We start from the raw sequence: 26,007 nt of genomic DNA, 5'->3' as shown, positions 1-26,007 counted from the left end.
GTGCTTTTTCTTTAGAAAAGCTAAACTTTAATTAGGTAGTTTTTACAATGAAAACAGGTACCCAAGAACTGGTCTTAAATGCTCACAACGGTACAAAAGACAAATACAAAACCTGTGGGTGGTGAGCGTGTCCTGGCATCCCCCATCCCTGGGCACTGGCGGCCGTCCCCGCCCTGTTTTCAGCCACACCAGGCGCCACCTTTGGTCCCTCAGCCGCGTGGGCGGGGAGAGGGCTGCACGAGCAAGAAAAGCCCTCTCTCGCGGTCAGTGGGACTGAAGAAAAAATGAGAAAAGACAGAAGTCTAACAGGCAGAGCTGTTGCCAAGATTAGGAAGTTACACCTTTCGGGGCTAAGTTTAACATTCAGAACTGTAACATTGAATGCAAAAAAGTGTCTTAAATCACACAAAAGGGACCCATATTAAAATTTAGAAAATAAGTCCAAAACACCCCAGAGAAACTGAATCTAAAGCTCAAGTGGGCTGGGACTCGGTGGCGCGTCGGGGCCCGGTGGTCCCCTGGAGCCCGAGTCAGGCCGGCGGGGGCGGTGGCCCTAGGACACGTTGGCCATGGGCTTGTACTTCTTGAAGCGCGTCCACTGGCCCGTGGCGTAGTTCATCTCGAAGACCGTGTCCACCAGCATGGTGGTGCTGCCCTGGCCGTCCGACTTGGGCAGGTCCTCCGTGTGCTCGCTCAGCTTGATCTGGATCACGTCGCCCTGCTCCTGGCACGGGTTCTCTGAGGGGGGCAGGGGCCGCTGGGCGGGGGGCCTGGGGGCGCGGGGCCGTCCCCCAACCCCCGCAGGACCCAGGTCCCCCCCCACCCCCCAGGGCCGGCCGCGGACCCACCTCGTGAGCCGGCCATGAAGCCCAGGATGAGGGCCTTCTCGGGCCGCGTGACCTTGTTGGCCGTCTTGAACATCTCCTGCGCGGCAAACATCTGCTCTCTCTGCGGTGGAGGAGCAGGGCTGGGTGTTGGGCCCCGCCGGCACCCCTGCTGTGGGCGGGGCCACACACACACACACACCCCCGCCCCGCACACCTACCGTGAGCGACAGGTTCTTCTTGGGCTGCTGCTGGGCGGGGGGCTGGGCCTGGGCCTGGGGGGCCACCATGGCCACCGGAGGCGTCTGGGTGGCGGGGGCAACGGCCGGGGGCGTGGTGGGCGTCAGGGGCGAGGTGGGCGCCGCGGGCGTGGGCGCCGCGGGGCTGAGGCCGCTGTTGTACAGGGGCGCCCTCTGCTTGAACTGTGCCGGCAGCGCGGGGCTGGGGGCGCTGGGCTCCTCGGGGGGCCGGCTGGCCTGCAGGCTGGCTTCCCGGGCAGGAGGGGCTGCAAGCAGAGCGAGGCCTGGGGGGCGGCCGGCAGGGCCAGGGACCCCGCCTCCGAGAGAAGTGCCCGGGCCCCGCCCCGGAGCCCACAGGCCGCCCGCGGGGGACGGGCGTGGGGGGGGGGGCCCCTCCTGCCCGCAGCTGGGGTGCAAGCCCCGGGTGGCACCTCTGGGCGCGGGGCCCCAGCCGGGAGCCAGAGGGCTCAGGCCTTCTGAGACCAGCAGGTAAGACGTCCAGGCGCTAGTGGGCTCCTGGGCACTGGCGAGGGGACGGAGGGCTGCTTCCTGGAGCCCAGCAAGCCTGCCTGACCCCCAGGCCCTCTCTGGCCACCCCCTCCCCGAGGCCAAGCTCCCCCCTCACCCCCCGGCAGGCGACGCTGAGCCCGGAGAGCAAACGCCTCGGAGCAGAACCCACAGATCCCTCTCTACCTTTCCTTCAGCACCTTCTTTCTCAAATTGTAGGGCTACGTGAAGACCCCTGGACCCTGAGGCGCCGTAACCTCAGCAGCCCCCCTCCCGCTCACAAACTGGGCCTCACACCTGGCACCGCACAAGGGGTGCTGCCTGTCTGGCCCCGGGAAGGGCAAAGCAGCTGAAACCCCTGGGTTTACTTCTCGCAGCTCGTGCTGGGCAGGAGGGTCTTCCGGCCCCGGCGGCACCCGCAGAGGTCCTGACACCCAAGGAAGCACCACATGGGCGAGTCCTGGGAAGATGCAGCTCCCTGCCCGGTGGGTGCTGCCCCTGGCGCGCTGCCCGCTCACCTGGCGGGGCCTCGGAGCTGGGGATGTAGGATGAGGCAGGGACCACGCTGGGCGTCGCCGGCAGGTAGCTCGTGGATGGCAGCGCAGGCTCGTTGTTCAGAGACCCGAGTTTCTGGAAGACAGAGACCACGGTTCCTCCCAAAAGCAGCCCGGGGGCTCAGCATGAGCCTCTCCCAGTCCTGGATGGGGCCGGCTCCTCTGTGGGCCTCAGCGCGGACCCGAACCTCCAGCCCCACAGGAGGGCCCCCACCCCCGGAGCAGGACCGGGGGCGCTGCTGTCCCCAGGGATGGAGACTGCTTCAGGCCAGGGGCCCCGTGTTCGGCAGTGCTGGACCCCAAGCGTCCGGCCCTGCCGCCGCCCCCATCCTGGAGCTGCCTTGTTGGGAGGGCGCGGGGTGGGGCGGGGCGGGGCTGGGCTGTCCCTGTTTGGTTAGGGACCCTTCTGAACCAGCCATCTTTGAGGTAAGAAAAAATTCAACAACTTTTTTTTTTTTTTTTAAACCACAAAAGCATATGAGAAAAGGAAGACTCTCCTTTCAATAAAGTGAGAAAACACAGCTCTGCAGTAAGAAGTTTCCCACCACCCAGAAATGACCGATGGGGACAAGGCGGCACACGGTGCCTGGCTGCCCAGCCCCTCCAGGCGGCAGCACCGGCAGAGAGGGGCCTTCCGAGCAGCGCGCCCTCCCGCCAGGCCGCCCCACCACCCCTGCGGGACAGGGGACGCCGAGGAGCCCCCAGCGCGCGGCGCCGTCCACACCTGGGCCCACGGGCACGCCAGCGCCCCGCCGGCGCCCCCTCTCCTGCGCGTGTCCACGTACATACGTGTGCGTCCACGCGTGTGCTCCCACAGGACGCGCCTCCGCGGCTAACGATGGGAACGGGGGCACGCGCTCCGGCCGCCCGCGGCCCTGCAGCCCTGCAGCCCTGCAGCCCTACCTGCGTGGACACCAGGCCGGCCGCGTAGTCGGGGGTGGCGTTCTCCACGACTGTCTCTTCCTTGGCTGGCTTCTCCACCGCCTCCGCGTCTGCGGGCAGAGCACGGGCCTCAGCGCCCCGGGCGGCGGCCCTCCCGGCCCGAGGCGGTGACTCGGAGGACAGGGCTGCCCCGCGGGCTCGCCTCTCTCCAGCCGGGGGCGGTCTCGGTCTCGGCAGACGAGAGACCAGGGCCTCCGCGGGCGGACGGCCCCCAATACGCACCCAGGGTCTTCCTCCTCCTCTTGGCCTCCCGGCCGGCCCCGACCATGTCCAGCTCGGAGATGTCGAGGAGCTGCCGACACAGACACAAGCCCACCCTCAGCCCCACGGAAGCAGCGCGGCTGGTCCCGCGCGGGCGGGGCTGCCAGGGGACACGCCCACCTTCACGCCCCTCTCCTTCCGCAGGGGCGTCCTCGACGGCGGGATGGCAGTGCGGTTCCCCGCGGGGCTGAAGACGCTGGGGGCGGTGGGGCTTCGGAAGGGCGCCTGCTTCGGGATGCCTTTGAGCGGGGCTGCGGAGAGGACGGGCCGTCAGGGGGCCTCGCGGAGCGGCTACTCCGCCACCGACGCGTATTCCGCTTGCCCGTCTCCGCCAGAGACGCCCCTGCCGGCCTGCCAAGTGCTCCCACGGATGTGCTGCGCCTCCGCGAGGGCAGGTGCCGGGGATGCCCCCAGGCCAGGGGCCTGCCCTCTCCCTGTGCCCAAGCACCGGGGCATCAGGTCGGCCTGCCCAGAAAAGCACGCCGTGGCAACCAGCGACACCACAGCCAAACTCCGACGTCTCTGCCCAAGACGCCAAACCAACAAAGACACCACACCTGCATCCATCGACCCTAACACACCGAGTCCTTTATCGCCACAGACAGGACTCTCAGCTTCCACTTCTTTCTTGCACCTCGGGGTGAACAGATGTGTTACAGGCTAGAGGCCCACATGCTGCAGCCAGAATCACCCTCCCTCTTCCCCTGGGCCTGGTCCCTCATCTCTCAAAGGGAAGGCACCTGACACATGCGGAATGGCTCCTTCTGAAGGGGGCCTGGCCCCTTCCCCAGGCATCCAGTGCTTCTCCATTCCTGCCACTGGGACCCGTCCCAGTGCGCAGCGTGCAGACACCAGGCTTACTCACACCAAGATCATGTACGGCGTCCCAGGCCCAGTGCACAGGTGGCCCCTTGGCACGGCCAATGGGACAGGGCAGGGAAGCAGGAAGCACCCCTGAACCGCACCGTGGGCACGCTGGGTCGGGGTGCCCGGCCGGGGTGTGGAAAGGAAGGTGAGGGGAGCTTTGTCAAGGGGGACTGGCACACGGGGGGCAGGCAGGGACATTACAGTGAAGGCCCCACGTCAACCTGATGCACTTCCAGGGCCACGCAGGGCAACAGCCGGCCCTGAGGTGACGGGGCTGGGGGACCCCCCCTCCACAGTGCCGAGTCGGCCGACACCAAGACGGCAGCTCCCACACGAGTGCTGTGGGCCCCGCAGGGAGGACCCCCATGAGCCCCCTCAGGCTCCAGTGGCAGCCCGGCCGCTGCTCTCACCGACCCACCTGCCCTGTCTGGTCGGCCCTGGGCCTGGGCAGCATGGGGTGGGCAGGGAGCAAGAAGTGAGCTCCGGCCCCGAGGGAGGGATGAGGGAGCAGACCCGACGACACGACGGTGGCCCGGTCAGCCTCGAGCTTGTAGAGCCCTTGCCCCACGGAAAACCTGGGGCCGGCACGGGGCCGGCAGGTGGCAGGACCTGGGGCGGAGGCGGCGGCCCATGCCCTCCACGGCCGTAAGGACGAGCGAGAACCGAGACTGAGCGTCTCCCTCCAATCCCGGTCTTTCCTCATCTCAGGCGGAGCCTTCCGGACCCTCCGTAAGCAGAAGAGCCCCCCTCATTCCACACAACAGAGCCGGCAGCACCGCAGGGCCCGTGGCCCAGTCGGGTCAAAGTTCAACGACTGTGCTCCCGAGGAAGGGCGAGCCCTCCCCTCCGACCCCGCAGCGGCCCGGCCTTACTCGTGGTGTCCATCTTCCGGAGCAGCCCCCGGCCCTTGGCGTGGAAGGGCACCCCCGCGCTCCTCTTCAGCTGCTGGGCGGTCTCGGTGGCTGTAAGACAAGGTGGCCTGCGTCAGCGCCCTCCCGATGACAGCGCCTCCACCCATGGGATTTACAAAGACGGTCGAGTTGTAAGGATTCGAGCACAAACACTCGCTCGTCTGCTTTCAAACGCTGCAACTCCGCTTTCCGTGTAGGGCAGCCGTCCCCAACCTTTTTGGCACCAGGGACCGGTTTCGTGGAAGACAATTTTTCCTCGGACTGGGGTTGGCGGGGATGGTTCAGGAGGTAACGCAAGCGGCGGGGAGCTGCAGATGAAGCTTCGCTCGCTCGTTTGCCCGCCGCTCACCTCCTGCTGTGCGGCCCGGTTCCTAACGGCCCGCGGTACGGTCCGTGGCCCTGGGGTTGGGGACGCCTGGTGTAGAGAACTACACTTGCAGTAAGTAGGGCCCTGGCAGCTGCACCTCCCGGGGTGGGAGGGGCCCCAATGAAGCGTCCTCACTGGTGGGTGGTCATCTGGCACAACCTCACCCTTCCCTTCACAGAAGCATCAACGCAAGGCAGGAAACAAGCTCGGGGAGGGACAGAGCCCCACGCCCACCCGGCATCAGGTTCTGCCGTGGGGGGCGGGGGGCAGGTGCCACTGCTGACTGCACGGAGGGGCCTGGGAGCTGCCCAGGGGGCAGGGGGCCCGGGCCGTGCACTGCCAGCTCTGTGAAGCTACAGCACAGTGCCGACCCCAGAACGATGTCTGTCTGGAACCGAGAGTCACGATGGCTGCTGTGTTTTATTTGGATTCTTTGAAAACAGGGCATTTATATAGATTATTAATACCAATACCATAACCACTTAAAATAAAAGTTTTGCTATCAGTCAAAGGAATCAATTTCCTGGCCTTTTTCCGAGCAGGTATCGTCCATGTACATTTTAGAAGCCACTACTTAAGAAAACATTAATAAAATGACCAGACATCTTTAAAGTCAAATTGAGATCATCTGCAAGAATGAGGCAGGGCTATAGGAGTTAGGACCCAGCCTCTCCAATCTCTTCCAGGCTGCCTGTCTCATCACCTGTGTGACTCAGTTGGTACAGATTTCATTTTGGGAACAAAGATTACAAATACTTTAACCTGAAAATTCGGAAGTTTCTAAAGTAGATTTTTAGAACACACAGTTTAGCGTAGCAATCAATAAATTTCTAATAAAAAAAGAAAAAAACTACGTAGAACTCTGTCTTTAAAAGACAGTTAGGTACCATAAAACCTAAAAGAAGTCTAAAAATAAAAACTACAGACATAGGACAAAAGCATGATTTGCTCGGCAGTCAGTTCTCCCAAATCTGCTGGACCTTCCAGGCCGGGCAAGGCAGCCCCCGTTGAGGAGGGTCCCGACAAGTCCCAGTGCACCCCCTGGGCCAGGCGCACCCACCCCCAGACCCGCATGCGGACGGCGGGCACTCACATTTCTGCAGGAGCTCTGCCCTCAGTGTGGCACTCTTCGGTTTCCTTTTCAACTGAAAATGTTTCACTGGGGGAGTGAGGGGCCCAGCGAGGGTCGTCAGGGCGTTTTTATTCAAGTACTGGCACTCCAGCGGGAGCATGGCCGACGCCTCACACTCGTTCACTGCTCGTTCGAGAACCAACATGTTAGGAGGTGCATTTCCCTTACCCAGGCCCAATTTTCACCGCTAACATGAAAACGCGCAGTTTCCCGTTTATAGCAGTGGAGCTTCTGCTTTGATCTCGAAACAGAAAACAAGTACCCACTGCCTGCCTGCCACAGGCCAGCAATCAAGGCCACCAACCTGGGCCCAAGGTCAAGGACAGGACTGGAGGGCTCGGCGGAACCCCTGCGGAGCTTTTGACAGGCAGAAGCACCTGGGCCCCGCCACACACGTCCCTCAGCACAGCTACGTCTGGAAGGTGCTCTGTGCATCCCCGGAGCAAGCCGTAGGACGGGGGAGCCTGTGGCCGTCCCGGGGTTCCCCCCTAGTCCCCACGGCCCCCAGGGGTGGTTTCTCCCGGACCCTCTGAATCCCGGCCCTCACAAGAAGCACGCAGGCGCGTTCCCCAGGTCTGTGGGTTTACCGGGCAGTTAGAGCTCGGCAGAAGGCCCTGGGCGGAAGACAGAGCAGGCCCTTCCCACCAGAGAGAGGACACCCAGGAGGGCGTGGACCTGTCTGGACCCTCATCAAGCTAATCACCAGGACAGAAACATCTCGAGTTTGCGTTCCAATGCTCTGGAAGCATCCATGTAGCTTGTGGGCAGCTACAAGTCAAGCAAAAGCCTACACAGTAAGAGCGGTCATCTCGCAGCTGCCCCCGGGGACGGCCAGGCCACCGGCCCTGTGGGACCGCAGGGGCACAGGTTCCATCTTTAAAGGGCTGCAGTTCCAATGCTCCAAACTAGGAGAGAAACTCAAGGAGGAACAGACCTTCCCATCTTTGTATGTTCTTTGACTCCATTTGTAAGTATTTTCTACGTGGTTTTCGGTTCGTGTTCTAGACAAGTAAACTGCTGATATTTTCAACACACAGTTACGAGCATCTACTCTGTGCCAGGGAATGTTCTAGGCTCTGAATGGGCAGAGCCCATGCCCTCATGGAGCTGAGTGGGGAGAGGGATGCGTGAATGTGAAAGCGAGTAAATAACGCACTTGAGATAAAGCACGTACAGTGAGGAGGGAGCCTCTGGGCTGCTCTTTTCAAAGACTGGTCAAAAGCCAGCCGGCAGCGCGTGGGGCAGGGGCGTACGGATACAGCCAGCACGACACAGTACGGCGTGCGACACTCTCAAAGTCAAACTCATGTTACAAAAGAGGGTTTCAAGGAAGACCCATCTCCCTCCTCCCAGCGTAAACCAAACACACTCAACCTACCCTTTTCTCTAAGTTCTCCTAAAATATCTTGAACGTTGGGATTCTGCTCTTCAAGATCAAGGTTAAGAGATCCGGTATCAGGAAAGGACTTCAGAATGTCGGCCACCATGAGAACCCAGGGGTCCGAGTCCAGGGTGGCGAGCTGGATGATCTCTGTGAGGGCACCCTTCATCTGCCGGGAGAGGAGAGATGGCAGTCCTTGTCGCCGACGCCCCCTGCCACCCCTGGCTCAGGCCCGCAGGACTGGAGCCGAGCAGGAGCGTGTGCGCACCTCTGCTTGTTCAGACACAGAAAGGAAACCCCTTTGAACCCTGCCGGAGCTTCTGGGCGCACGGGGCGGGGCCCCGCCCTCAGGAGAGCCCTCCCCTGGCACCCCCCCCCCCCCCCCCGCCCAGTGCCCACACCTCGGCCGGCGGCCCGCGCATCTCCGCACCGCCTCCCGGTGCACCCGCGCCCGGCGGCAAACAGCAGGGCCGCCCAGGACGGGGGGCCGTTCCCGCCCCCTGCTGGGGAACCTGCCACTGGGGCATCTGGGGTAGCCGCGGCTCGGCACCTGCGGCGGCTGGGAAGGGACTGGGTACGGAAGGCCGCCAGGAGAACAGGGGCGAGTCCCCGCACGCCCCACGGCCACGTGACGGGCTCACGTGACAGAGAAGAGCCCACAGGAGGCCGGTCCCCCCGAGGACCAGGGGGACCTGGCTCCCGGGGACAGGCCGTGGCCGGCGTGTCTGCTGCGCTCGAGGTGCCGCTTCCTCCCGTAGGTGCGAGTGGCCACAGCGGCCCGCGGTCACCGCTGCTTAAGGCCCAGACGCGGGCCCAAGCCTGAACACGGTCCCCCTTACACCTGCCCTCTCCCACCCGAGCTCCTGGTCCACCTGTCCCCCCTCAGCTGGCAGCGCCACCTCGCCTGCGCCGACCCATCCATCCCCTCACGCTCCGGCTTAACCCTCATCCCCAGCTTCCCACCACCCTCAGGAATCAGGATCCCCTCACCTGCCCCGGACGCCCCAGACCTGGCGGTGGTCCAGATAGAATGCCTGGCTGAGCCCCGCATCCCCCCAGGCGCACGCGCAGCCGAGGTCGAAGCGTCAAGGCTCTGGCATTCCCGCCTGAGGCTGGGCGCCTCCCCTTGGCCAAGCACAGGGCCGGGTGCCAGCTGACCCAACTCTAAAAGGCTGTCTCTTGAAATACATGGAAATAAGTTCTTCTGACGTGTGGCAAAAATGGTAAACACTTATTTATTTTTTAACACTTGTGCTGGGGGCTTTTTTGATGTTTTAGAAGAATGAGCCCGTCTACCACCTTCCCCCTTGTATTTAGCTGAGCTATCAACTCTTTCCTACATTAAAAACAAAAGGCACGAAATGAAAAACAATTTTATCTGTCACTTACTATGAGTTAAAGAGTGAAAACGTGTCCCTGGCAAACTAAAGTTATGTAAGAAACATAACAAAGAAGACCCCCTCATACCTAAGTCTCAAATTAAGTAGCTCCACACAGATGGCAGGCTGCGCCCTCGGCAGTCACCCCAAAGCGTTAGGAACGAGAGACACACACACACTGTGTGTGAGGGGACTCCCAGGTGATGGGGAGGAGAGCCTGCAAATGGAACTGAGGTGGCCCAGCAGGAGGTGCCACCTCCCACGCCCGAGCCCAGAACTGAAGAGACGGCCAAGGGGCAGGGGACCTGGAGCCCTCTGACGCTGCCCGGGGCAGGGCGCAGGCTGTAAAATGGTGCGGCCGTTAGAGAAACCATCTGGCGCGTCCCCAAAAAGACAAACAGGCAGCTCCCTGGTGGTCTAGTGGTTAGGACTCTGTGCTTGCACAGCTGAGGCACGGGTTCAATCCCTGGTCGGGGAACTGAGATCCCACAAGGCCACGCGGCCAAAATTAAAAAAAAAAAAGACAAACACAGATTACCACGTGAGCTAACAACTCCACTCCCAGGTACAGACCCAAAACAACTGAAAACATCTGTCCACCCAAAAACTCATACGTGAATGGCTGGCTGTATTTGTAACAACCCAAAAGTGGAAGCAACTCTAAGGCCATCATCTGACGAATGGATGGCCAAAATGTGGTTTATCTATACAACGAAACATTATTTGGCAATAAAAAGACACACGACGTGACAAAGTGGTGAACCATGAAAACATGAAGCTCTGTGAAAGAAGCCAGACCTGAGAGAGCACATGCCGTGTGGCTCTGTGCCTGTGAAACGTCCAGGACAGGTCACCCACAGGCCCGGGAGGTAGGACAGTGGTCCTGGGGCTGGAGTGGGGAGAGGGAGTGACTGCCAGGGAGCTAGGGGTTTCCTTCTCAGTGCGAAGAAAACGTTCTGGTATCAGATGCTGGCGATGACTGCACAACACTGTGATGTACCACAACCACTGACTCGTACACTTTAAAAGAATGAGTCCTATGTGAATATCTCAGTTTGAAAAACTGTATGAGGAAAAAAACAGGGGGCCATAAGGCAAGCTTAGCCAAAGCCTGCAGACGTCTCCAAAGTTGGCGTCACACCTGGGCTCCTGCCTGGAGGCGGGAGTGTCCCTGGCCCTGGTTGGGCACCGTGTTCCCAGATGTCAGAAGTCCGGGTGCCCAGGAAGCACAGCTGAGCTGTCTCTGGAGGGGGCAGCCTGGCAGTGGGCCGGCAAGGACAGGCCTGTGTCCAAGGGATGGTCCTTGTCACCTGCAACACGGCTCTGGCCCTCCCTGACGCGGAGCTCCTGTAAAAGCTGGGCCAGGAAGCATGTGCTTCAGTCCAGAGGAGTCACAATAGTGGAGGAACCAGCAGACAAGGAACCAAGTGTCAAACGGAAAGAGGACAGGACAGAAAACACCAGTATCCGCTAGACATGCTTCTACTGAGCACATGACGTTTCGGACCAGGTACAGCACCATGAATTTTTTAAACTCTCTAAAATGAGGACATAAAGCAGAGAAATGAGTTCAAGACACAGCAAGACAACAAGAGGTAACAAAATCAATAAAAAGACCATACCTCAAAACAGACTTAAGTTGTCATTAAATCTCTAAGAATGCATTACAATGACAAGGAGCCCCCCAAAATGCTTGAATGGATGACAAGGTGTATGCTGCTTTCAATACCATAAAGACAGACACTCTCCCTCAGTAATCTGTAAGTCTAGGGTGACCCCACTCAAGTTGCAGAAATATTTTCTTCACAGAACTGGACAATCTGATTCTAAACTTCCTATGAGAAAAGCAATAAACAAAAATAAGAAAAAAAATTTTTTTAAGATAACAAGAGAAAGATCAATTTTACCAGATATTAAAATTACAAATGCCACATGATTAAATACGCTCCTTACCTCTCACTTTATTCCCAGATAAACTTCAAATGGATCAGATTTCAATTTGAGAAATGAGACTGTAAAAGCACAAGAAGAAACCATAGAAGTCTTTCTTTTGTATAACTGCTAAGGAAGAAGTCCTCTGTAGTTATGATTCTAAACCAAGGAGCCATAAAAGACATGAATTTGAATTTTACTACTTAAGTATTTTTCCCATGGAAAACCACCAAAAAGCTCCAAATCCCATATATTAAATCAAGAGAAATGGCAAACTGGGTGAAAAAAATACTTTGCAACTCTTATCACAGGCAATTAAAAAAATATGCACACATATACATGAGTGTGTATATTTTATAGATGTCTATATATATAAAGAACAAACACACATATACGAGATTGATCTTACATGTCAATTTTTTAAAAGTTTACCATTAGAAAAATGATTTAAAACTTAAAAAAATGCAAAGGATGCTCAGCCTCATTCAACATAAGAGAAATGCAAAATAAACGTAGGAGGAGATACAATTCCCACTTCAGGGATGGGCAGGGCGGAGCGGGGTGGCCCCTGCTGGCCCGCCTGGGAGGACGGGCATGATGGCGAAGGGCTTTGTGGCACACGCTCCTGAGTCCAGCCATCTCAGGCCAAACCCCGAATCTGTCACCACTCCCAGGACAGCCTGGGAATGCGTTAGCAGCAGCGGCCCGCAGTCATCCTGGGGATTCAGCACTCGCAACAGTGTCTGGCAGGAGCGAGAACACCTCCCAGGGAGCAGGCGACCACACACTGACAAGAACTTAAATGGGCATAACTTCTACTAAGTTTATTTTATTTATTCTTTTAAATTTTTGGCCGCACCGCGCAGCTTGCAGGATCTTAGTTCCCCGACCAAGGATCGAACCCATGCCCTCGGCAGTGAAAGCATGGAGTCCTAACCACTGGACAGCCAGGGAATTCCCTCTACTAACTTTATTTTAGTGATACTCATCACAATTTATGACGTATGTGCTTTTTGCCTGAGCAATTAGCACTTCCAAGAATTTATCCTCTGGATTAGAGACCTAAATGTAAGACCCGATACTATAAAACTCTTAGAGGAAAACATAGGCAGAACACTTTTTGACATATATCACAGCAATATATTTTTGGATCCATCTCCTAGAGTAACGGAAACAAAAACAAAAATAAAGGAACCATGAACAAAAAGACAACCTACAAAATGGAGAAAATACTTGTAAATGATGCAACCAACAAGGGATTAATCTCCAAAATATAAAAACAGCTCATAAAACTCAATATAAAAAAAAACCCAATCAAAAAATAGGCAGAAGATCTAAATAGACATTTCTTCAAAGAAGACATACAAATGGCCCAAAGGCACATGAAAAGATGCTCAACATCGGTAATTGTTAGAGAAATGCAAATCAAAAGTACAATGAGGTATTACCTCACACTGGTCAGAATGGCCATCATCAAAAAGTCTACAAGTAATAAATGCTGGAGAGGGTGTGGAGAAAAGGGAACCCTCCTGCACTGTTGGTGGGAATGTAAACTGGTGCAGCCACTATGGACAACAGTATGGAGGTTCCACAAAAAACTAAAAATAGAGCTACCATATGATCCAGCAATCCCACTGCTGGGCATATATAAGGAGAAAACTCTAATTCTAAAAGGTACACACACCCCAACGTTCACCGCAGCACTACTTACAATAGCCAGGACATGGAAGCAACCTAAATGTCCCTCAACAGAGGAATGTATAAAGAAGATGTGGTACATATATACAATGGAATACTACTCAGACATAAAAACAATGAAATAATGCCATGGATGGACCCAGAGATTATCATACTAAGTGAAGTCAAATAAAGACAAATATTATATGATATTATTTATTTGTGAAATCTAAGGAAAATGATACAAATGAACTTACACACAAAACAGAAATAGACCCACAGACATAGAAAACAAACTTATGGTTACCAAAGCAGGGGAGGGAGAAATAAATTAGGAGTTTGGGATTAAAATATACACACTACTACTATATATAAAAGAGATAACCAACAAGGACCTACTGTATAGCACAGGAAACTATACTCAATATTTTGTAATAACCTATAAGGGAAAAGAATCTGAAAAAGAATATGTATGTATGTGTGTATGTGTAACTGAATCACTTTGCTGTACACCTGAAACACAACACTGTTAAGTCAATTATTAATATATTTCAATAAAAATAAATAAAAACTACAAAAAAAAAAAGAAGAAGAATTTATCCTCTAGTTACCTTGCACACCTGAGAGAATTCACTGCAGCAAAAGACAGGAAACAGCTGCACGTCCACCAACGGGACGGGAGACCAAGTAGGTAAAGTAGGTCCTGTGAGGCAGGAAAAAGAATGCAGCTACAGCGTGGGCACTGGTATGGAAGCATCACCAAGATGGATTTGCAATTAGTGTGAATCTCTATGACTCATCCATCCTACAGACACGGGGGCCCCCTCCACTAAGGGCCAGGCAAAGTGGGGTATTAGGGATACAGAGACACACAAGACACAGGACCTGGTCTCAAAAAAGCTCACAGGTGAGCACTAAAGAAACTGAGAACTCACTTGTGTTCACAAAAACCTACCGCTATAGGTTGAACTGTGCCCCTTCAAGAAGATTTGTTGGAGTCCTAACCCCAGGACCTCAGAATCTGACCTTATTTGGAGACAGGGCCTTTATGGAGGTCATCGAGTTAAAATGAGGTCGTTCAAATGGGTCGTAATCCAACACAACTAGCATCCTTATAAAAAGGGGCTGTCCGGACAGAGATGCACACACACAGAGGAAGACGGCGTGACGGCGCCTGTGGAGAAGCCCGTCACAGGGCTAGAGCAATGGCCCTACCAGCCAGAGGACACCTGAGGCCACCAGAAGCTCGGAGAGAGGCATGGATTTGACTTCTGGCCACTCAGAGCTGTGAGACAACACACTTTTGTTGTTCTAAGACATCTACTCTGTGGTACTTTACTGCAAACAAATACAACTACTATGAGGCAACTGGACAATACTTTACAAAAACATTTGAAGAGAAAAAAAGAGGGGGTTAAAGACAAAAAACGACCACTGTTATGAGCTGAATGTTTGTGTCCCCCCTCAAGTTCATATGCTGAAACCCTAATCCTTGGGAGGTTGACTAGGTGTGAGGGCTGGGCCTCGATGAATGGGATTAGTGTCCTTATAACAGAGCCCCCAGGGCAGGGCTCGCTCTCTCCTGCCACAGCTGAGCACACAGCCAGAAGGCTGCCATCTGCAAGCCAGAAAGAGGGCCCTCACAAGAAACTGAATCAGCCAGCTCAGACGAACAGTTCATCGTGGGCTTTCTTTCCATCATCCAGAATTGTAAGAAAATAAATGTCTATTATGTAAATCACCAAGTTTATGGTATTTTTGTTATGGCAGCCTGAGCCTTTAGATTAAATAAAATCATCAGTGAGAATCCTGCCTTCAGCACTCTCACGGTAATAAGCTTTTATGGGTCTCTGGGGGAAGACAGATGCGGAGTAAGTGAGGGGCTTCCAGTTCTTGCCAAGAGGGCAGACTGGCGTGGGCTGCTGGAACATCACACACACAGACACACGTGGCACCACAAATCCACAAGAAAATGAGAGTTGGCTTGCATTTCAACGCATGGCTGGGAACCCTGGGCTCAGAACAGAGAAAAATAACACCTTCTCCCCATCCAACCACACAAATGAGGTGTAGTACTGAGGCATTAGAGATGGATCTCTGAACAGGAGAACTACAAAGTGAAGAGAAACAAAAGAAGCACATTTAATGACTTCTTACACAAAACTTCAAAACACAAACCATGAGCCAAAAAACGTATTACTGTGCATTAAAATGAAAGGTGATGAGCAAATGGAAAATTTAGCAGACAGATGCAATCTGTAACGTTCAAAACCAGCAGCGTTTAACATTAAAATATACAAAGAGCCCCCGCAAATCAACAAGAGGACAGCAACCCCAATAAAACACAGGCAGGTGTTATTAACGGGCCACGTACAAAGAGGAAATCTGAGACGGCAACAAATCCAGCCACAGATACCCCAAATGAACTGGAAAAAACCCAAATGAACACACGGCAGCACTTTCCAACCACCTGATTTGCAAAAGCAGAAAAGTGGACAAGGCCAAGTGCTGGGGGGTGAGGGAGATGGTACAGGTGCCCAGAGGCACTGCACGTGGGAGTGTGGGCACCTCAATGCCACCACTTACACAAATACATTCTATGACCCAACAATCCCACCCCGGGGCATAGATTCCAAGTAAATGTTCACCGCAATCCACGGGTAAGGAGCTTCGCGTCACAGCATGACTGCTGTGGCTGAGCTGGGGGCAGCCTGCTATCAGTGCTGGAGGGTGGCGTGCATGGGGGGGGCGACAGTCGGGGTGCAGCTGTGCAGGTCAGGAGCTGGCACACTTTTCTGTAAAGGGCCAGAGACTGACTATTTCAGGCCCTGGGGGCTACGCAGCTCTGTCTCATCTTTTTTCACTAACCCTTTAATAATACTCAGAACATTCTTAGTTTACAGGCTGTACAGAAAACAAGTCACAGGCCTCAGTGTGTCAGCCCTAGGGTTAGACGAACAGCAACACAAGTGAATATTAAAAACACATTTTGTTTACAAAAACTGAGATATGTAAGACAATAGAATTTATATCAATTAAAAATACATGCACCCCCCACCCCAATTTATTTGCAATTTTTAAATTTTATTTTAATTAATTTATTTTTTATTTTTGGCTGTGTTGAGTCTTCGTTTCTGTGCGAGGGCTTTCTCTAGTTGCGGCAAGTGGGGGCCACTCTTCATCGCGGTGCGCAGGCCTCTCACTGTTGCGGCCTCTCTTGTTGCGGAGCACAGGCTCCAGACGCGCAGGCTCAGCAGCTGTGGCTCACGGGCCCAGTTGCTCCGCGGCATGTGGGATCTTCCCAGACCAGGGCTCGAACCCGTGTCCCCTGCATTGGCAGGCAGATTCTCAACCACTGCGCCACCAGGGAAGCCCCCCCACCCCAATTTGAACAAACACTTTACCAGAGAGGCTCAACACCGTTAGTCACCATGGAAACGTAAACTGAAACCTACTAGAATGTTTGCATTTAAAAAAACCCACCATGACCTTCACACTCCTCTCGGGATACTGAAATGATACAAGCACCCTGGAAAGCAGTTTGGCAGTTTCCTATCACGGGACCTGGCCATCCTCTTCCAGGTGTTTCCTCTAGAGAAATGGCGACAGGCCACACAAGAACCTGTCCATACATGTAAACATGTCCATTCAGAGGGCCACAACTCAGCAGGAAAAGTTACGAGCTACTAATATACATAACACAAGCGTGAACTTCAAGATAAGGATGCTGAGTGAAAGCCAGACAAAAAAAGCACTATTAATATAACATTCCAGGAAATGCCAACTAAGCTATGGAGACAGAAAGTAGATCAGTGATTACTTAGCAGAGTGAGAGGGGCAGGAGGAGAATGATACCTTCATTGCAATGGTTTTACAGGTGTGCACATGTCACACTGTACACTTTCAATATGTTTATGTCAATGATACTTCAAATGAAAAAAAGTCCCTAAAAACAATACACATTTTTAAAGAACACTCACAAAAAAACACATAATAGAACAGAACAGGGAATGTTGCTACCTATGGGGAAAGTGGAGTAGGACGTGGGAATAAAACAGAGAAGTTAAACAGAAGAGACTCTGAAGGGAAATCAGTAAATAAGTTTAACAACAGAATAAGAAAGAGACGGAATAAGTCCGATGCTACCCAGATCATAACAGGCAGAAAAAAAAATGGTTTGAAAATACCAAAGAGGCTGCACAGAAAACAGAAGAAAGTCTCCCACACGCCTGACCGGAGATTCAGAGAGAAAGGGAACAGAAACTGGGACCAACGCAAGGTCTATAGAGGAAATTGTTAAGAATTAACAGATGAAAGATAATCACAATTTCAAGAAGCCCAACAAACTTTGTAGGATGAATTTTTTAAAATTTCTTCACCAAAACACATCCTAGGAAACTGCAGAACTACAGAGTGAAGCCACTGTCCTGGGCCAATGGGCCCAAGGCCCTCAGGGGCAATCCTATGGCCTGCCGTCAAGTTACTGACTCGCTGGGACCACGGAGTCTCACGCCAGAGGCACTATGGGCACCTGACCACAGAAAGGAAATGACTGAGGTACTTGACTCTGGGGGACGGTGGAGTTTAGGTAAAATTCCAATGAAGTGGTGAGTCTGTGAGTAAAAGGTCAGTGTCAGAACTGTCAGGTGGACCTGGGTCCAGTTTCCTTAGAAACAACAATAGCGAGAGACGTGGGTGTCGTGCTCACACACCCCTTATCCGAGCCTCTGCACCTGGGCTGGAAACTGAGGCTGCTTCTTTGTGTCAAAGTGTCTTAGATCCTCCAAGCAAAAGTGGGATGTTTCATTCTTACTGATATGACTTTAAACAGCAGTTTCCGAGAGTCTGTGATTTTCATTTTTTAAAAAATTTATCTATTTTATTTATTTATTTTTGGCTGCGTTGGGTCTTTGTTGCTGTGCGCGGGCTTTCTCTAGTTGTGGTGAGGGGTGGCTTCTCTTGTTGCGGAGCACAGGCTCTAGGCGCATGGACTTCAGTAGTTGTGGCACGTGGGCTCAGTAGTTGTGGCTCACGGGCTCTAGAGCGCAGGCTCAGCAACTGTGGCTCACGGGCCCAATTGCTCCGCGGCACGTGGGATCTTCCCTGACCAGGGCTCGAACCCGTGTCCCCTGCATTGGCAGGCGGATTCTTAACCATTGCGCCACCAGGTAAGTCCAAGTCTGTGACTTTTAGACAACAGAGTTTCTCAGTGAATAAGGCAGCCATAGTGATTAAAGGGCATGCTGTGACAACTCACAACTGTGACGTGTCCTTGGGGAAACACTGTTTCTTATTCACTTGGCAGCCAGCCTGATCTGTTCCCCGGGGTGATAAATACGTAGCTATCGCAGTCACTGATCACTGGAATCCCTAGGCTTCCCACAGCAGGCTCATGAGTTGGATAATTTTACATATTAAAGAGTTATCTCACGCAGCCCTAAAACTCTCCCTAAAACTTCCTTTGGTGGCAATGTTAAGGACTTGGACAAGAGGGGTCACTGGTTTTATCAGTAGCAGCATTTACAGTTTCCTCAAAGCCCTTTCAAATATAGCTAAAACATTATGAAGTCAGTATTTACATTTTACGACACTCTGTAGTTAGCAAAACACCTCATGTACATTGCCTCCTGACATCATTCTTACTTCCTGGACCAAATTCTAAATTCTTTGAGAGCAAGGGCCCTAAATCACTTCTGTACCCCTCACTGAATAAACTAAAATACTGGACCATTAAAATCTCTTTTCCTCTCCCCTCCTATTAGTTAAGAACTGTTGCTGACTTAGCTTTTAAGAGAAATAGATACATCACAAAACAAGTGAACTAGTTTCCAGATTTCATTAAGAAACACATGTTGTAGCAGACGCTGCATACAATGTTTACTTTTACATGTCCCGGCCAAGCGGTCAAAAGTTATTCTTGGTGTGTCTGTGAGGATGTTTCCGGATGAGATTAACATCTGAATTGCACAGACTGCCCTACCTAATGTGGATGTCCCTCATTAAATCAACTGAAGACCTGAACAGAACAAAAAGGCTGAGTAAGATGGAACTCCTTCTGCCTGACTGTTGAGCTGAGACTTTGGTCTTTTCCAATCTTGGGACTTGGATGAAATACTGGCTCTTCTTGGGTCTCCGACCTGCTGGCTTTTTAGACTGGAACCACACTTTAGCTCTCCTGGGTCTCAAACTTTCTGGCTGCAGCTCCTGGGACTTTTCAGGAGGCTTTTGTGAGCCAATTCCTTTCAATAAAAACCAGTATCTCTCCCTGCCCCCCCCCCATATGTGATATACAGGTATACATAAGGTGCACACGCATCCTATTTGTTCTGTTTCTCTGGAGAACCCTGGCTAATACAGTGCAGAACACACACAGGCCGGCCATCTAGTCCCCCGGTATCTATGGTCCTATGTAAAAAAGCTTAATCTTCAGAATGTTATCCCCTAAGGTATCAGATCCTTAAATAACTAAAGAAAGATAATTAAAATAGCTAAGTGAATTGGAATGTTTTGGAAAGTTTTCTTGTTTTGTTTTGTTTCATTTTTTAACACCGAATATATAAATAAAAATGCCTTTCAGAAAACTAAATTATCCAGAATGGCCTAGTTCATTTTCAACCTAGCTAAGCAAGTTCTTCATTATAATTTCTTGTAATACAGACAAAATCCAAGAACAAACTATATATTTAAAAAAATCAATGAAAGAAAGCTGGTATACCTATATCAATGCTAGACAAAAATAGACAAAACATTACCAGCTATAGAGACCACTATATAAAGATCCATGGTTCAGTTCACAAGGCAACAATAACAATTCTAAACTTGTACGCACCTAATAACATAACTTCAAAATGTTGAAAGCAAAAGTTGATAAAACTATAAGGACTAGACAAATCCATAATCATAATAGAGATAAACATACCCCTCTCATTAACTGATACATTTTTTAAAATCAGTAAGAATACAGTAGACCTGTATAACACGATTAAACAAATTTGACCGAATGAACATATACTGGGCAATGGATCACAAAACTAGATCATAAAATGCTTCTGAAACTCACTTGCAATGTTTACAAAAACTGACCATATATTTCGCCATTAAGCAAATCTTAAATTTCAAATGACTGAAATAATATAGACTATATTCACTGACAAGCACTCAATCCAGCTAGAAATCACTAGTAAAAACATAACTAAAACCTCCCTCCCTCCAATGTATGGAAATTAAGAAACATTTCTAAATTACAAAGGGGTCAGTTAGGAAATCATCATAGAAATTACAAAATATTGTGACTTGGTAATGAAAACACTATCAAAACTCGTAGGATGCAGTGATTAGAAAATAACCAGGACTTCACCAGTGGCGCAGTGGATGAGACTCTGCGCTCCCAATGCAGGGGGCCTGGTTTCGATCCCTGGTCAGGTTTCGAACCCTGGGTTCGATCCCTGGTCAGGGAACTAGATCCCACATGCATGCCGTAACTAAGAGTTCGCATGCCACAACTAAGGAGCCCGAATGCTGCAACTTAACTCCCAGTGCAACCAAATAAATAAATAAAATAACCTGTGGGACCTCCATGGTGGTCCAGTGGGTAAGACTCTGCACTCCCAATGCAGGGGGCCTGGGTTCAATCCCTGGTCAAGGAACTAGATCCCACATGCATGCCGCAACTAAGAGTCCGCATGCCGCAACTAAGACCCAGCACAGCCAAAATAAATAAATAAATAAACATTTTTTAAAAAAAGATAAGAGAATGTTATTATCTACTTTATGCTAATACATTTGAAGTTTTAATAGAAACTGCCAAATCACTAGAAAATATATAATATCCAGAAAATTTTACTTACGAAGAACATAAAACCAAGCATCAATACTCAAATATCTTCCCACAAAGAAAATCCAGGTCCCCTAGATGGCTTTATTACTAAGTTCTACCAAACATTTAGAAAGGAATAATTCCATTGTTAAACAAACTTTCCAAAGAAGAGGAAAATAGAAGATACATTACCACTCCTTTTATAAGGGTAGCATAACTTCAACACCAATATCTGACAAAGACAGTCTGGGAAAGTAAAATTAGAGGTTAATCTCACCCATGAACACAGATACAAAATTCCTACACAAAATATCAGGACAACATAATCCTCCATATAAAATGACCAAGTTAGGAATGCCAGGTTGGTTAACAGCAGCTAATGCTATTCTGGGACCTCCCTGGTGGCACAGTGGTTAAGAATCTGCCTGCCAATGCAGGGGACACGGGCTCCATCCCTGGTCCGGGAAGATCCCATGTGCCGCAGAGCAACTAAGCCCATGCGCCACAACTACTGTGCCTGTGCTCTAGAGCCTGCGAGCCACAACTACTGAAGCCGCGTGCCTAGAGCCCGTGTGCTCTGCAACAAGAGAAGCCACTGCAATGAGAAGCCCGTGCACCGCAACAAAGAGTAGCCCCTGCTCGCCGCAACTAGAGAGAGCCTGCCCATCAATGAAGACCCAAGGCAGCCAAAAAAACAAGAACAAAAACAAAAAACACAATGCTATTCTGTAAATGTGGCAAACTATATGTCAATAGACATTATAAACATTTGATAAAATTCAAAATATTCATTCATGTTCACATCTACTACAATTGTTACCCAAAAACTGGGTTCACCTCTTGATGAGTGTTGAGCCAAAAGACACAACCAAGCCAAAAAGAAGGAAGGATGTATTCCTTGCAACCAGTAAGGGGAACAGCAGGATCTTTCCCAAAGCTGTGTCTCCCCAACGCCAAAAGTGGGGAAGTTTTAAGCTAAGGGTACATGCATATTCATGAGGGGGCTTTGGTGGTTGACAGAGTCCAAGCTTTAGTCGATTGAAGTCACATGGGTCAATATCATCATTCTATCCTCCGCCTGGGTGGGGGTCTTAGTTCTTGCGGAACTCAAGATGTGTATCAGATTGTTACGTACATCCCTGGAGGAAGAACTAGGACTCTGCTTTATCGCCGAACTACCATTTCTTTTTTTTTTTTTTTTATATGGAACGCTTCACGAATTTGCGTGTCATCCTTGCGCAGGGGCCATGCTAATCTTCTCTGTATCGTTCCAATTTTAGTATATGTGCTGCCGAAGCGAGCACCGAACTACCATTTCTTGACTGCTTTTCCTTCGTTTCTGCATTCTCTCACTTCCCCTAAGATCCTTAATTACTGAGACCTGTTCAAGGGCAAGCATCGTGGCCAGGCTTCGATCCCAACATGGCTTCGGCCAAAAATGGCTTTTTCTTATTTAAAGTTTTGGCCATGAACTCGGGACAAGTATGGTTAATAAACAGGTTATGGGGGAGACACACTTCCACCCACCCCAGGCCAGGTTCTTGGAGGGCTCTGCACAGGAGAAAGACGCTGTACAGGCGCAAGGCAGAACTGGACATCTCTGACAAGACAACAGGGAGTTCCCTCCCCCGGCCCCCTAGCAGGGAAGCATATCCTAAGAGGAGTACACCTGCTTAGATACAGCTAAGAGCTTCTGTGACTCTGAAGACTCCACGGAGAAAGCTAAATCAAGACACAACTGGAAGAAATCTGCAACATACACAACTGAAAAAAGACTGCTATTCAAATTTTATTTTTTAAAAAACTCCTACAAAGCGGGAATTCCCTGGCGGTCCAGTGGTTAGGACTCCACGCATCCACTGCTAGGGTTCAATCCCTGGTCGGGGAACTAAGATCCTGCAAGCCGCGCAGTGCAGCAATAAATAAATAAATAAATATTTAAAAAATAATAATAAATAAAACTCCTACAAAGCAATGAAAAAACTACATGGGGGAAAATTTTTTCTTGAACAATTAACAAAAAAGAACATCAAATAATGAATAAGCACATGAAAAGATGCCCAAGCATACGCATACTCAGAGAATGGAACACTATTCAGCAGTGAAAATTAAACCACAGCGGGGCCGCAGGCTGGATGAATGTGTCAAGGTGTCAACCCGAAGAAGACAGACACACCCACATCACTCACGCGAAACACACGATATGATACCGTAACATTAAGTTCAAGCCAGGCAAAACCAAACTGTACTGCTGAAAAATGCCTATACAACTGATAAATCACAAGGAATGGCAGAGAAATGATCACCTCCCAAAGTGAGCGAGGGGAGAGGGCAAGGGTTGTGATCTGGAACAGGTGGGGGAGGCCTCTGGACACAGCTTTATTCTGTTTCTTTTGTACACGTTATATATAAAACACAACTATCAACTATAATAACGGGGCAGTCACCGCGACAGTAGTTGGGGAACGTTTAAACAACTATGGCGCTTCAACATTTTGAAAAACTACTTATTTTGCGCAAAAAGCGACACAATTTACCCTTAAGGAAAACAAGCAGAGAACAAGTCGGACAGACCCACTGATGAGAACGATGCAAGAACACGAGCGTGTGGCAAGAACCCAGAGCGCAGGATGACCGAACCGGGTGGGTACCCCGACAGGTGAAAGCAACAAAACCGAGGTGGGCGCTGAGCCCGAGGCGGGCCCCCGACATCCCGACCCCCCTCCCCCCGTCCGGGCACCTCGCCCGCGGCTCTGACAGGTGCAGGCGGGCAGCTCGGGCTCGCGTTCACCGCGGGGGGGCGGTGAGGAGGGGAAACGGGTCCGCGAACTGCGAGGGTCCGAGAGGGGGGAGGGGAGGGGAGCGGGGGGGTGGTCCGCGAGGGCCGGGGTCTCGGGTCCCGGGGAGGCGCGGCCCCGAGGGGGAGGCCGGCCCCGCGTCCGCACCGCCGCCCGCCTCACCTCGTCCACCGTGCGGCGCGGGAGGTGCAGCGTCCCGAGCAGCAGCTTGAGCTTCACGGCCGACGAGAGGCCGTGGAAACAGAGGCGGATGTTGTCGATAACCGCGGGCGTGAGCAGGGACGCGATGCTGGGCGGCGCCCACAGCTCGTCCGTGGCCCCCAGCTTGTTGTGCAGCCACAGGCCCGTGTCGCTCTCCCGCATGGACGCCATCTTGAGGGGGAAAAAGCCGGGCGCCACCGAGCCGGCATCTTATGAGGACACCTACGCGCCCGCGGCGAGGACCCTCAACATGGCGGCGCCCGCAGGGCGAGCGGCGGTGACGTCACCATAGGGGGCGCGGCCTCGGAGAGACGCTTCGCGGCGGCGCGAGGACCGGTCGCCGGCCGCCGTAACGTAACATGGCGGCGCCCGTGGCCGGCTCTCGAGGGCCGCGGAAGATGACGTCAGCAGAGGAGTGGGCTGGCTCGGCCGACCTACGGCCCCTTCGGCCCTGAAGCGGACAGAACCCCGACGCGCCGGCTGGCTAGGGCTACCCCCTAACGGACGGGCGCCGGGGGGCGGCCAGGACGTCGGGGTCCCGCCCCGCTGGGAGCGAGGTTGTCGAGGTCAGAAAGACATTTAGGGAAATATTTGCCAAATAGAGTCGGGTGGGGTCCAGCTCTCGTCCGTTCCCTAGACAGCCCGCGTGCGCTGACCACCTGCCACGTGCCTGGCACTGTTCCAGTTGCTGGGGACACAGTGGTGAGCGAGTCGGGCCCAAACCTTCGCTCTTGCGGGGTCGGCGATCCAGAGGAGGCGGGCGGGGGGACCGAGTGACGGGAGTGCCGCATACGCTGCCTATCAGGCCTGCAGGCTCTTGGGCGAGCTTTCTCAAGCCTGGCAACCTCTCTGGTCCCCAGTGCTTTATCCCAAGAAAGGACTGAGTGATGATGCCCGCGGCTGCTCCACGTCCTCGGGCTCAGCTGCAGGCGGCCTTCTCCAGGTACTGTGGCCCCGCACCTACCGGGTCTGGGCCTGCCCTTTCCAGATGCCAGAAAGGGGGAGACCAGCGGTCCGGACCCCAGGGAGTCAGCCCTGCCTTGGGGGGCGGTTCTTACCAGCCACAGACCCCAGCCAGGCTTGAGCATAATCAAGGACAGCACAGAGCTGGGGCTTCAACCCACAGCGGGTGCCCTCTCCCTGGAGGGAGGGAGCTCCTGCCTGGCCGACCCCTTTGTTCACCCCTTTGTTCCCCCCAGGCCGGCTTCCTTGCCTGCGCCCAGTGATCTGTGTCATAGCGCTCAGAATCGGGCCAGCGCCTAGAGTCAGGCTAGTACCTATCGTGGATGAGGACAGCAAACTTGGAGGTGCTCCCAAGCTTGGTGGCAGACCGAGAGGGGTGGGGACTGGTGTACCAGGCGTGGCCAGGGCCCTTTTCCGAGGAGGGCACGCTGCCCCTCAAGTTAAAAGAAGTCCATGCAGTGAGCAGGAGGAAGGGTGCCCCAGACAGGGAGCAGCGCAGTGGTGCAGGAGGGGTCACCCAGTCCCGGCCTCCTGCCTCCTCACGTCCCAGCCGGTATGTCTCTTCCTCTGCCCCTCTCCCGCTCACAGCTTGGACCCGGACCTCATCATCTCCGGAAAGAGTGCCTGTGCATGAACCCCCCTTCAGATCCCCCTCTGCTAAAGGACACCAGGCAGTGTTAAAGAGGGCTGCTAAAAGTTCTCTAGGCGGACTGTGCTGGTTCACCTCCCACAGTTGACACAGGCTTGCGAGTGTCAATTGCTAAATTTTCAGGAATTTTATAAGCTTGTCATTAAACACTGCCATTGTTAAAAATGTAACTTCAGGGCTTCCCTGGTGGCGCAGTGGTTGAGAATCCGCCTGCCAGTGCAGGGGACACGGGTTCAAGCCCTGGTCCGGGAAGATCCCACATGCCACAGAGAAACTAAGCCCGTGTGCCACAATTACTGAGCCTGTGCTCTAGAGCCCGTGAGCCACAACTACTGGGACCGTGCGCCACAACTACTGAAGCCTGCATGCTTAGAGCCCGTGCTCCACAACAAGAGAAGCCACCGCAATGAGAAGCCCGCACACCGCAACGAAGAGTAGCCCCCGCTCGCCACAACTAGAGAAAGCCCGCGTGCGGCAACAAAGACCCAATGCAGCCAAAAATAAATAGATAAAATAAAATTTAAAAAAAATGTAACGTCATTTTATTGTATTCATTCACTATTACCCATTTCTGTCTGTCTGTTGTAACTGACTGGGATGGTGGAGG

At 52.6% G+C, this 26,007-nt stretch overlaps 1 protein-coding gene and 1 non-coding gene across 2 annotated transcripts; both read right to left on the bottom strand.

Moving 5' to 3' along the window:
• Positions 1-24: 24 nt before the first annotated feature.
• On the bottom strand, positions 25-24,058 carry NELFA (negative elongation factor complex member A). The gene is made up of 11 exons (XM_068543575.1): positions 23,750-24,058; positions 7,983-8,154; positions 6,566-6,727; positions 5,067-5,156; positions 3,448-3,578; positions 3,289-3,358; positions 3,028-3,116; positions 2,089-2,200; positions 1,046-1,329; positions 849-948; positions 25-738 (listed from the first exon to the last, which is right to left on the bottom strand). The coding sequence occupies exons 1-11, from the start codon at positions 23,957-23,959 to the stop codon at positions 554-556; spliced, it is 1,605 nt and encodes a 534-aa protein (XP_068399676.1). The 5' UTR covers positions 23,960-24,058; the 3' UTR covers positions 25-553.
• LOC137764507 (U6 spliceosomal RNA) lies at positions 21,987-22,093 on the bottom strand. Its single transcript, XR_011074009.1, has one exon. It is a non-coding gene; the product is annotated as a U6 spliceosomal RNA (small nuclear RNA).
• Positions 24,059-26,007: the final 1,949 nt, after the last annotated feature.

The sequence above is a fragment of the Eschrichtius robustus genome, chromosome 4 (assembly GCF_028021215.1).
Source record: "Eschrichtius robustus isolate mEscRob2 chromosome 4, mEscRob2.pri, whole genome shotgun sequence".
In the NCBI taxonomy this organism is placed as follows: domain Eukaryota; kingdom Metazoa; phylum Chordata; class Mammalia; order Artiodactyla; family Eschrichtiidae; genus Eschrichtius; species Eschrichtius robustus.
This window is presented reverse-complemented; position numbering and strand designations above follow the sequence as displayed.

Coding starts and splice junctions, on each gene's coding strand:
- NELFA (XM_068543575.1), bottom strand. CDS start 23,959: ATGGCGTCCATGCGGGAGAGCGACACGGGCCTGTGGCTGCACAACAAG. Junction 6,728..7,982: donor AGGAGAACTTAGAGAAAAGG/GTAGGTTGAGTG, acceptor TCGAACGAGCAG/TGAACGAGTGTGAGGCGTCG. Junction 2,201..3,027: donor CCGGCCTGGTGTCCACGCAG/GTAGGGCTGCAG, acceptor TCTGTCTTCCAG/AAACTCGGGTCTCTGAACAA.